Genomic DNA, 12426 nt, shown 5'->3' on the forward strand with positions numbered 1-12426 from the left:
AGTTTTTACTAATTAAACTGTAGTTAGATACAATTCCAGATGGCTCCCAAGATCCCTGCTCCCCATGTATAAATCTGCATAATTCGTATGACTAAAATATGATGAATTTTACCACCATGACTGGGTTATGTTTGGTAGCACAACTGAATTTAAGAAAAGGGGATTATCTAGGTAAGCAGAATCTTCTCACAAGAGTCCCTGAAATCTGGGTCTAGGAGTCAGAGAAAGGAAACACGAGGCATGAGTGAGACGTGTGGTATGAGGAACATTCTCCATCACTGGCTCTGAGACAGTGACACAGAGACAAGAAGGGCCACATGACAGGGAATGCAGATGGCATCCAGGAGCTGACAGCAGACTCAGTCTGCAGAAAGTAGGGACCTCAGTACTACAACAAGGAATGGGGTTCTGCAACCATCTGAATGGGCTTAGAGGTAAATTTTTTCCTAGAGCCACAAGAAAAAGAAAGAGACACATTGTTTTCCCTAACATAGATATCGTTAAAAAAACTTTTCTAGGACAATTATAAACAAATTACCAAGATTACATTTGCATCATACTTTTACCAAAAGTAATTTGTGAATTAAAATTATGGCGCTCAATTATATAGAAGCTAATAGGGAAATATAATTCAAACTGCATGACTAAACTAAAAATATAATTAATTTATTCCATAGCTCACTTACCAACACATTCAGTTTATGCAAATTTTTATGCTAACAACTTGGACAGAAAAAATGAATAAATTATAGAATGTATGTCCAAAAGGTTAATTAGAAAAGCTAAGCAATTCTTTCCTTACTTCTATAATTGCAAGCAAACATTTATAAGCTAGAAGGGAAAGAGGTAATTTATTCCCAGAGAGAGACAATAAAATATATAAATTTAGAGAATTAAAATATAGTTGCTGCTTTGGTTGAAAGGAAGTGCACAAAGTGAAACCAAGGAAAGTATATGACTTGAAGAACTGCCATACAGAGTGCTAACGATGTGGGCAAAAAGACACAGCTCAGTCTTCATGGAGTATTTCAATTCTCTGGCATTTAATAACCTCGATCATATATAGATAACAATAAAACTATCTGCACAATTTAGATGCTTCTTGGGAATATGAGATAGACTAACAATTAGAGCAGTAGTAGTAATAATCGTAGTAGTGATTAAAGAGTTAGACTGGAGTCCAAACCTATGCATAAAAATGCCTTTTCTTCTGGGAAAAAAAAAAAAAGGTGAGATACCAAATATTTTTGAGCAGGGAATAAACTGATCTTCAATAATATTCTGAAGACCAAAAATCACATCATAACAAAGCTATCTGTACCAGAATGTTTTTTGCAGCCCAATTCATAATTGCTAAGTCATGGCCCTTGCTAAGCCCAAGTGCCCATCGATCCACGAATGGATTAATAAATTGTGGTGTATGTACACCATGGAATATTATGCAGCCTTAAAGAAAGATGGAGACTTTACCTCTTTCATGGAGGACTGGAACATATTCTTCTTAGTAAAGTATCTCAAGAATGGAAGAAAAAGTATCCAATGTACTCAGCCATACTATGAAACTAATTTATGGCTTTCACATGAAAGCTATAACCCAGTTATAACCTAAGAATAGCGGGAAGGGGGAAAGGGAGGGGAGGGAGGGGGGAGGATGGGCGGAGGGAGGGTGATTGGTGGGATTACACCTGTGGTGCATCTTACAAGGGTACATGTAAAACTTACTAAATGTAGAATATAAATGTCTTAACACAATAACTAAGAAAAAGCCAGGAAGGCTATGTTAACCAGTGTGATGAAAATTTGTCAAATGGTATATAAAACCAGTGTATGGTGAAAAAAAAAAATAAAAACAATTAAATAAAAAAAAAAGAATATTCATACAGCAGAGAAAGTAGGGATGACTAAAGTATGGAAAGATGAAAGGCAGGAAGATTAGTCAGGAGACTGTTGCAATGCAATAGTGAAACTGTTAGTGAAGATTAAACTGAAGAATGGCGAGGACCTCAGAGACCTGAGCCATTAACAGTGTTTGACAATTAATAGGGTCTGGTGGACAAGAGAGACAGAAAGCAAAAGACTGTTGGAAGGTCATAAGCCTGAGTGAAGGGCATGTTTTGGGTATTATTTTCCTTTTTTAAATGAAACAAGTAAAACAACAAAAAAATACAAATCAGTTACACAAATCTTTAAATTACATAACTATACTGTCAAAATTTCAAATGCATTTTGAAACTAGAGCCCTTACAAGGCAAAAAGTATGAAAGCCTCAACTTCTACTATCAGCTTATACTCTAAAATGAGAATATCTAATATTTTCTTCTGATTCTATGACCTGTGTCTCATTATCCAACTCTACACTGCATTCCAAAATGTGTCCAAATTCTTTGGAGTATCTCATTCAGTGAATAGGTAACGTTTTAATGGAAACAAATAAAACTTACTCATCTGAGTAAGTCAGATCATGTTTTCCATCAAGTTAGTGAACAGCTGCAGACAAAGTCTGCTTCTCATCAGAGTCTCCACGTATAACTTCTGCAATACTGATGGTATTCTGGTGAACTTTCAAAACCATAAACCTGAAAACATGCGACAAACTACATTTTATTAAAGAAATGTGCCTGTACTGCCCACTCCGCCCTCACTTGCAAATTTAAGGGCAGCGTAGAAACTCCACTGAAAGTGCTAAACCTCTGCTCAATAGTCCATGAACTACATTTGCTGATACTTTCATAGATTAAGCAACAGTATAAGCTCTGAATACTAACACAAAAGGAAAATACTTTCCCTCTAGCACCTATACTTAAAGGGAAAACCATTTCTTCACGCTTACTTTAATAGAAGTTATGGATGTATACCTCATATACTCTGGAAAACATTTAGGAGAGAAGTTGAAAACTAAATTCCTCTACTTTTCAGTCTCTGCAATCTGGCTTTAGGGTGGCAACTAGGTAGATCCACAGGCACCAAATATGAGATGACTGCAAACAAATCTTCCAAATGCCACACTTCATCCTTAAAATCTACTAACCATGGGAATTTACCTTAATGCCATGCTTCTAGGTTTCCATAACATAATTTTGATCATGTAACTGAAACTGAAGAGAAACACCGGCAAGACTAAACTCTGGCACAGGTAGCATGTAAAAGCCACAGGAAAGAGAACAGCTGTCTCCCAAATTAGTTCCTTATTTTCAAGCCTGAATCGACTCTAAAATGTTGACTACTTTTCTCCTTTAAACCAGGTTAGCAAACTACCTGCACACATAACATTACTCTATAAAAGACTAACTCTGTAACACCTCTTGGTAATAGTACAAACTTACTATTTTCTTCTTGGATAACACAAATCCTCAAAAGGGTATATGGGGATTAAAACAGAGAGAATGCTTGGTTTTCTAGTGAGATCAGAAACTTCAAGATAGTCCTAAATTATAATATGTAAGTAATGAAAATTATTACTAGGACAGGTTGGTATAATATTGCTTAACTCAATATTAAATCTGTCACCAAAATAAGTCAGATGGTAAACTAAAACAAGGCTTTTCTCTAAGTTCCTAATTTTCATCCCCCTACTTCCTGTCCCACCAATTTTACTAATGATTTAAAATTTTCTTCAAAATATAAATCAAGTAAGACATGTGTCTTGAATGCACCGGTGCCTGTGTTTAGAAAATCAACCACAAATAACTACCAGACAACTGGAAGCTTACAGTTTTCCAACAGTATAAACAGACGGACAAGTAAAAATCTTGGTTCAATATACAACCCCATCCAAATAGAAGATTTCTGGTTTACTTTGCATCAGCCTTTCTTACAGGGGCAGGGTGCTACTTTTCACAGAAAAGGAAAGAACTAACTTATAAGCCTTAAGAACATCTTCTCACTTTCCATAAATAGGTTACAGAATTAATTAAAACTGCAGTACGTCAACATTACATGACACCTGCCCTGTTACTAGAGACTAATGTAATCCAAATATGTGGTAAAGTCAAGTAGTTCTCAGCAAAAGTATTTGAATGAATGGATCAGGTAACAACTTGGAACTGAACCTGACAGAATCATTTCTACTCAAAAGCAGTAAGTACTAAATGTTATATTCCAAAATACATGGAAAATATTGAATTTTAATCTATTACCACAATGATTTTTTAAGTACTTTACTTACATAAATGTTTAAATACATCTCACCTGAAGAAATTACAAACACCTACAAAAGGCTACCATAAGTTCCATTTAACATAAATGGAAAAGATTATCAGGAAAAGTAAATGGCAAGAAAGACAATATAAATCTTGTATTTAATTTTATTCATTCATATTCATTCTCAAAATATACGCTTACATCTATTGTATTTTATCCTCAAAGCCACTGTCTTCTTCACACTGTTGAAACTACTCACCTTCAATGCTATAAGATTTATCATTTCTAAAACAAGGATACAAAGCACAGAAAGTTAAAATTTTCATGAGCTAATGAATTTAATCTTACTGGCAAACAATATCGATTGTAGCCTTATATAACACAATTGAAAGTTTAAAAAAGTATTAATAAAAAGAAAAAAGGATGTAAGTGAGGTAAAATTATGAAAAAGAAAATCTGTCTTCATAGTCACCACTTTCTTTTGCTTCAGTTATTTTAGTAAGCAAAATAAGGACATATAAGGAAAGAAAAGGAAATGTGATATCAGAAGAACATTCTACAACTAGTTATCACCATCCCAATGACCAGAGAACTACTCAATTTATGGCTTATGGAGCTCTCCAGAACCAAAGGTAACATCAACTCTCAGCATGTAGAGCAGGAATGGCCAACCTTTTTGTGTTCTCTGCTGCACATTGGAAACATAAGGGTAGTCTGGGCAATACATTAAATACATAAACACTATCGAAAGCTGATTATCAAAAAAAAAAAAGGTCCGTGCATACTTTCTGTGATATCCAACACAGATAAGCAAAAGAAAACCAAGTCCTCATAAACTCAGCATGAAGCCTCAGCCACAGGTTGGACACCTGATGCAGAACCATCTCAGTCATGATAGATGCCCATGAAAACCTCATTCCACCATAGGACTCCTGCCCAGTCTCTTAATACACCACCCTCTCTTCATACTGCAAACTCCTTCCTTTTTTCTGCCCCAAATGCCCTAAATGAATACTGAATAACTTTTAAAACTTCAATTATTTGAGGATTAGCATTAATTACTTTTCAGCATTTAATTTTTTTTTTTTTTATTAAAGTTCTTGTAGAGTCTCTTAGACTTCTAAAATAGGCAGCCTTCAAGATGGCTCCCAATGAATCCTGTCTCCTGAAATGCACATTCTTGAGTAATACTGAATGCAGTTAATGGTTGACCTGAGTAAACTAACAGGACATTGCTGAAAAGACAGTGTAAGGCTTCTGAGGCTGGATCACAACAGGCATTTCAGCCTGCACCTTGCTGTCTTTTCTCTCTTAGAGAAAAGCCAACCTGTGAGAATAGTCAAGAGGCCCATGGAAAGATCAACAAGGGAGAGAAAGACTAAAGCCTTTAGTCAATTGGCACTATAAGTGAACTATCTTTGGTAGACATCACCCACTGCAGTAAAGCTTTCAGATGACCTAGCTGTTGTCATGAAGGCAAGCTTATGAGACCCCAACCTAGAACCATCCAGTTTAGCTACTCCTGAATTCCTGGCCCAAAGACGTATGAGATAAACCAATGTTTCTTGTTGAGGTAAACTGTTAAGGAATAACTAATTCACACTATTTCTTGTAAAAACCAAAAAAATATATAAAAGGTAAGGCATTGGATCAAACATCTGTATTAAGTTTCAAGCATTTCAGATAAAGGATACCTATACCATGATTTATTTATCCATTCTCCTATTGACGGGTATTTGCATTCTTTTAAAGCTATTAGGAATGATGTTTCTGGGAACACTGTTGTGCAAATACATTGGTGAAAATTTATTTTTCTATTCTCTTAGTTAAATACCTAGGCAGGGCTTGGACTAGATAAAGTAAGGCAAATGGGGTACCCAGGGTACAAAATTTAGTGAAACCATGTATATAGGAGTAGGACTGTTGGATCACAAAATAGATGTTTCTATAACAACTTATCCTTTCAAGTTATAGCACTGAAATTTTACACTGAGAGTTGCCATGGGTTCTTCTGTCAAGATATCTACCATTTTAGGCTGGGGGCAGTATCTCATTCCTATAATCCCAGCATTTTGGGAGGCTGAGCAAGGAGGACTGCTTGTGACCAGAAGTTCAAGATCAGCTGGGCAACATAGACCCCTAACTTTACAAAAAATAAAAAATTAGCCAGGCACAGTAATGCATGTGAGTACTCCCAGCTACTCAGGATGCTAAGCCAGGATGATTCCCTGAATCCAGGAGTTCAAGGTTACATTGAGCTATGACTTTACCATAGTGCTTGAGCCTGTATGACAGAGGAAGACCCCATCTCTATTTTAAAAAGAGAAATTTACCATTTAAATAAATAGCAATAGTAGGTTAATGGGTCAGTCTACAAAAATAAAACAATAATATACTTACAAAGAAAAATGATCAACATGTTATCAGATATAATATATATTAAACATTAAGCCTCTCATTACATTGAGAGTAACTTATTCTAAAATGATTCCTACGTCAAGTAAAATTCTTATTTTATGGGTAAAGAAAATGATTAAGAGACTTGTCCAACACTGCCTAAGTAGTTAGTGGCTTTTTCATCATATCTATTACATTGTAAATTTCTACATAAATTTAATCCAGACACAGTGAAAATATTTTTTTCTTAGATAAAGACATGGCTACAACTGGTTTTCAATTTAAGTATCAAGTAGCTTTCACAGAGAAATGTTTCGAGTAGCAGGGGCTTATAAATTAAAGCAAAAATTTGAACTATCAAAGAATAATATATTATTTAAAAAAATTAAAAGACTAGTGACATTACAAAATTATAACTACAAAACATATTTACTAACTAAGGTTTAGCTATTTTTAAATACATAGAAAAGTCACTTTTAATATTTATAGTCGGGATAGACATTTCTAATGAAGCAAGTAAGGCTACCGTATATGTGTATTTTTCATTCCAGAGGCCACCCCAAACCAAGGCATTTGAAGTAGCAATGATAGTACTTATATTTATTTGTTTTGCTTCTACCAAATTACTATCATTTAAGAGTATAAACTTTTTTTATTCCCTTGAAAAATATTTTCATGGATTTGATTGAAAAGTATTAAACAATGAAAATAAGAATATTTTTGAAACTAGAATGAATAATTACAATCCTATAAGGACAGCAAGTATTTGTTTTCAGTTAATATAACTTTATTTATATACTAGAGAAATATTAGTTAAGATTTTTAAATAATTTTTGATCTATAAAGCAGTTTGTTTAATAGCATATTTGTTATAAAAATTTAGACTACATACTCTTTGCCAAGAGATAGAAAGTAAAGCCATGTATTGATTAAATTATTAAGACAGGAAACAAATTAATTTATTTAAACTGTATCATTAAATTCTACTCAAGCCATACTTATTACCTCTCCCTAATTTTCAACATGGGCTTTCCTTAGCACAGTTCACTGTATTCTTAGGAATATTAGTTTCCTATTCAAAGTTACCATGTGTTCCCTTCAGGAAAATAATCTTAATTTCAGCTACTGAATGCTTAGTACTAAGAAGATTTCATTTTTCACATATATCCTCTTGAAAAAATTTTTTTCAAGGAACTTTGGAGAATAACTACCTCAAAAAAGATCAACATCTGAGTATGTTAACCCAGAATTTCTATGTAGCTTGTGAATTAAGTTTCCTAAAGTGAAAATTTGCACCTGGATTTTATCATTAAACAAATAACAGAAGAAACCAAAATCCTCCAGTTTCTAGTTTAAATGCCTTTTTATTTGCCAATATCTGCTTTTCATGGAATTGTCCTGGTATGACACAGTACCTCACAGGTTTTCTTTCTCGAAGCAAGTCTTCCAGGCTCCGTTCACAGTGTTCAGCCACCACCACCAGTCTTTCTGAGTAACACAAAGGAAATTCAATTTATTATTTGATTAACAAAACATTTTTATAAGAAAATAACCCACTCAGGATATTAACATATACCACAAATAAAAATATTTTAAAAGAGCTTTTAAAACTCTATATTAAGTATGTCATCACCAAGTATATAAAATACTAGGACAAACATCTAATAAAACAATATATAGTATTAAATAACAATTCCTTTTCATGTTAGTCTTTTTTTTTTTCCTTCTAGAGTTTCTCTCATGTGCATCAGGAAAAACAGATGAAAAGTCTGATCTTGGGGAAAAGGAAGCGAATCTCCTTCTGACAAAGATTGGAAGAAGTAAAATAGATTTAGTTATAAAGAAACGTTGAAGGAAAGGGAAAATTGGGGAGCTATGTACAGATTGCTTTGAGTCTGAACACAAAATCTTTGAAATGGTATTCAGAAACTTGAGAAATGTAGCAATGCTCTGAATCATGACTATAGAGAAAGAAAATTGACTTAGAATTACAGTTGACCTTTGAACAATGTAGTGGTTAGGGATACCAAACCCCCGTGCAGTTGAAAATCTATATGTAACTTCCCCCCCCCCACCCAATACTAACAGCTTGCTGCTGACTGCAAGCCTTCTGTATGACATAAAGTTTGAGTGTCCAACCTATGGGTCATGGGCTGTATGTAGATTATTTGGGGATTGTTTTGCTTATCTGTCGTGTTGCATATTGTGAAAAGTATGCATGGAGTTTTCTCTTTTGCTCATCTGCTTTTGTTAGTGTTTGTATTTAACGCCTGGTAGACTTATTCTTATTCTTCCGATATGTGGCAGAAAAAAGGTTGGACACCCCGAAACAGTTGATTTACACATAAATATAATGGTATCTACATACACTTTATGCATTCACCATGAACCTTTTTCTTAATTTTTTTGATGTTTCTAGGCTATGTGGTTGCTACACAGTTCAAACCCATGTTGTTCAAGGGTTTGAAAGCAAATAATGTAAAACAATGATAGGTACAATTAATAACAACTAAGATAGCACAGTTCTGAGGGCCAGTCCATACCTTTGTTTTTCTCTGATCCATTATCCCTAGAGACTAAAATGTCTGACAAATAGCAGATTAATAATTTTTTGTTAAATGCATGAGGCTAGGAGGAACAAAGGAAAAGTATAACTGAGTATACAAGCATTTAGAATTTGACACAGTTCTTTCAGGAATTTGGTTTAAAAGAATTGGGAGTGCCGTTATCTATGCAAAATGGGTTCTAAGTAAGGTAAGAAAGAATGGTGCAAAACATAATGACTGAGAAGAGATTAAGTACAAGTGCAAAAAAGGCTGGGAATAATAATAATTAAAAAGAGGTGGTTTGTGAAAATAAAAAAGTAGGATAAATGGAAAAAACAGACAGGAAAATATGGGGAAAAGAAGTTCAGAGCAGGAGGTCTAGCATATGGAGTGAATCAGTAAGGACTGAATCAACGTATGCAAAGAAGGGCAATGGTACACAGGAAGTCACGTGAGGTGTGGGGCAAGGTATTACGTTGGGACATAGCTTGGAAGTTAAAACTGTCTATGGAGGTGGCATTACACAGAACGATCTGAAACAAAAACTAAACATGTTATAAAGGAAAGCTACCATTTTCAGATAAAAGATTCCAAAAGAACAGGAACAGGAGGAAAATTAAATATCAAATGATGACGCTAAAGAGGGAATTTAGCAGGAATATTTAACAGAAATTTAAAGAAAATTAAATTTGAAAAAAAAAAGGGGGGGAAGGAAACCAAGAAAGTCAAGTTCTTCATTCAAAAAAGAGCAGGCAAAGTTGAACTCCAAGTAATTTAGTACAACTGTTAAGTTCTAGAAGGAAAAATCACGTAAGTATCAGTACAACCCAGAGGTGCATTCCTTTGCTCTCCATTCACTACATTTTGTCAGTCTTCCTTACACCTTTCTTGCTCCCTCCCCTCAGACTCCTCTGTAGACTATCACCTTTTCTACCAGATTAAACCAAGCTTGGTCTTCTTACTGTTTTCTCCTCATCTACTGCCATGGTTAAAAAAAAAACTCTCAAAATTTACCTCAAGTTCACAATGTCTTCTGAAGTACAGGCTTTTGATACAAAACTTTTTGATTTAATGTAAAACTCAAGAATCAAAGCTTAACTTAGACTTTGCTTTTCAAGTCTGATCCCTTTAGTTCAGTACTATTTCAGTTAATGATATCACTATCCAACCAGCTGCTCTGTTAGCAACTTAGGAGTAATCTCCCTTTTCTCAAATCCAAACAAGGAGTCTTTAAGCTGACAACTCAACAGACGGGTTACAAACCGGTCAACTTACATTGGTGGCCAACATAACGAACTGGGCTTACTGTACTGGTATGTACATGCAGTGCATGTCTGGTCCAGGAAAATTAGTTCAACATGAGCAGGTGGTCAACTATGGAGGTTCTATAGTTTGTTTCATCTGCCACAATCTGGGTCCAAGCCAGTGTCCTCTCTAGATTACTGGAATAATCTCTTAACTGATTTTCTTACATTAATTCTTATTCCCCTCCACATATTTTCACACTAAGGTGCAAGTGATAAATAATAATGAATCTGAATATGGAACTCCCTCTCTACCCTCCTCTTGTATTGTTTGCCAACTGCCAGCTACACTGGTCTTCCTTCCCCCTTTCTGACTTAGAGGAGGACATGGGTCCCACACCCTGAAATGACCTTCCTCATTCTTTTCTCCCTGTTAACTCCTATCATGTAACAGAGTGGTTAAGAGCATAGTTTCTATTTTGTCTGGCCTTAAATCCCTATTTCACTACTTACCAGTTATGTGACCTTAGAAACGTCTGCTAACTTCTCTATGCCATCTTCCGTAAGATGGAGAGAACAGGAGCCTCGCCCACATACAGTGGATGTGAGTTTGAAATGTGTTATTATACATATTAAGGACCTAGAACAGTGCCTGGTTCACAGGTCACAGTAAGTAGTACCTATCTAAATGTTAAGTTTTATTATTATTAATCATTCTTCAGACCATGATTAAATGAGACTTCCTCAAGGAGTACTTTTCTGTTCCCCCCCAAATTGATTCGCTATTTCTGTAATATATTCTACATTGTACTTTTTTGGTAACATTTATTTCAACTCTAAGAATTTGTATTCATTTTTATCTACAATAGTCCCCCCTTATTGGCAGTTTTGCTTTATGTAGTTTCAGTTACTGGCAGTCAATTGTGGTCCAATAATATTAAGTGTAATAATCCAGAAATAAACAATTCATAAGTTTAAGGTTGCATGCCATTCTGAGTAGTGTGATGAAATTTCTTCCTGGCAATTTAAACAAGCCAAAAAAGAAGGCTTAAAGTGCCACCTTTAAGTGAAAAGGTAAAAGTTCTTGATTTGCTAAGGAAAGGAAAAAAGTTATTTGCTGAAGTTGCTAACATATATGGTTAGAATGAATCATCTGTGAAACTGTGAAGAAAGAAATTCATGTGAGTTTTGTTGTAGCACCTCAAACTGCAAAAGTCATGGCCACAGTTTGAGCTAAGTGCTTAGTTAAGATGAAAAGAGCATTATATTTGTGGGTGGAAGATGTAAATACAAACATGTTCTGACTGATGGCCATCAGGTTCAGCACTTTTCAAGGTTTCAGGCGTCTACTGGTAATGAAGGTAAGGAAGGCTACTGTGACATCTTTTTTCTCTACCACATAATACCTTTCATGACGGCAGGAATCATACTGGTTTGTTCCTTAGTGCATCAACAGTGTCTAAAATGTCACCTAAAACATACAGGAACGTAATGTACATATACTTACTGAATGAATTAAGTTGAGCAAAGGCAAGATATGCCATTAGAAGTGAATAAGAACTAATGTGAGATGTCATGAATAGAAAATGATATGCATACACAGTTTAGAGTATAACTATAATAGGTAATAAATAACTCAGTAGCACTGATTTTAATATCAGCATTTATTAAAATAACTGTGTTCTATTTATTAACCATTTTAATTTGGATAATTTATTAATCATCAACATTTATTAAAATGTGTATGTTCTATTAATTAACCATTTTAAATCAGATATTCATAATTCTCCAAATCTGTAAAATATTTCCTAAGAGTTTAGCATGATTAAAATTTGTAAGGATTCTTCTTGAAATGCTTTGTGTTTGCTAAAGCATCAAGATTCTATAAAATTTTTAAGCTTTGTTTTAATACTGTAGAGCCATAATCCTTGACAGATTATCAAAGTTTCTCTCAGAGGTAATGGAGTTCATACCAAAATAATGTTTCCAATATGAACCAGGTTTTTCAAGAAATCGTTGGAGAGTCTTCAGTCTGAAACTCTGCACCACTGTTTGAAAATAACTTGTTTTTTATAAAAATATAGTTTCACAAAATAAAA

At 34.5% G+C, this 12426-nt stretch overlaps 1 protein-coding gene across 1 annotated transcript in view; it reads right to left on the reverse strand.

Annotated features, from left to right (window-relative positions):
* Positions 1 to 12426, reverse strand: part of TBCK (TBC1 domain containing kinase) — a 209752-nt gene that overhangs the window by 189950 nt on the left and 7376 nt on the right. Inside the window, exon 3 of the mRNA XM_053561937.1 lies at positions 7953 to 8025. Coding sequence (XP_053417912.1) covers positions 7953 to 8025 — 73 coding nt within the window. The remainder of the gene's footprint in view (positions 1 to 7952; positions 8026 to 12426) is intronic.

Source organism: Nycticebus coucang, chromosome 1 (assembly GCF_027406575.1).
Source record: "Nycticebus coucang isolate mNycCou1 chromosome 1, mNycCou1.pri, whole genome shotgun sequence".
Taxonomy (NCBI): Eukaryota; Metazoa; Chordata; class Mammalia; order Primates; family Lorisidae; genus Nycticebus; species Nycticebus coucang.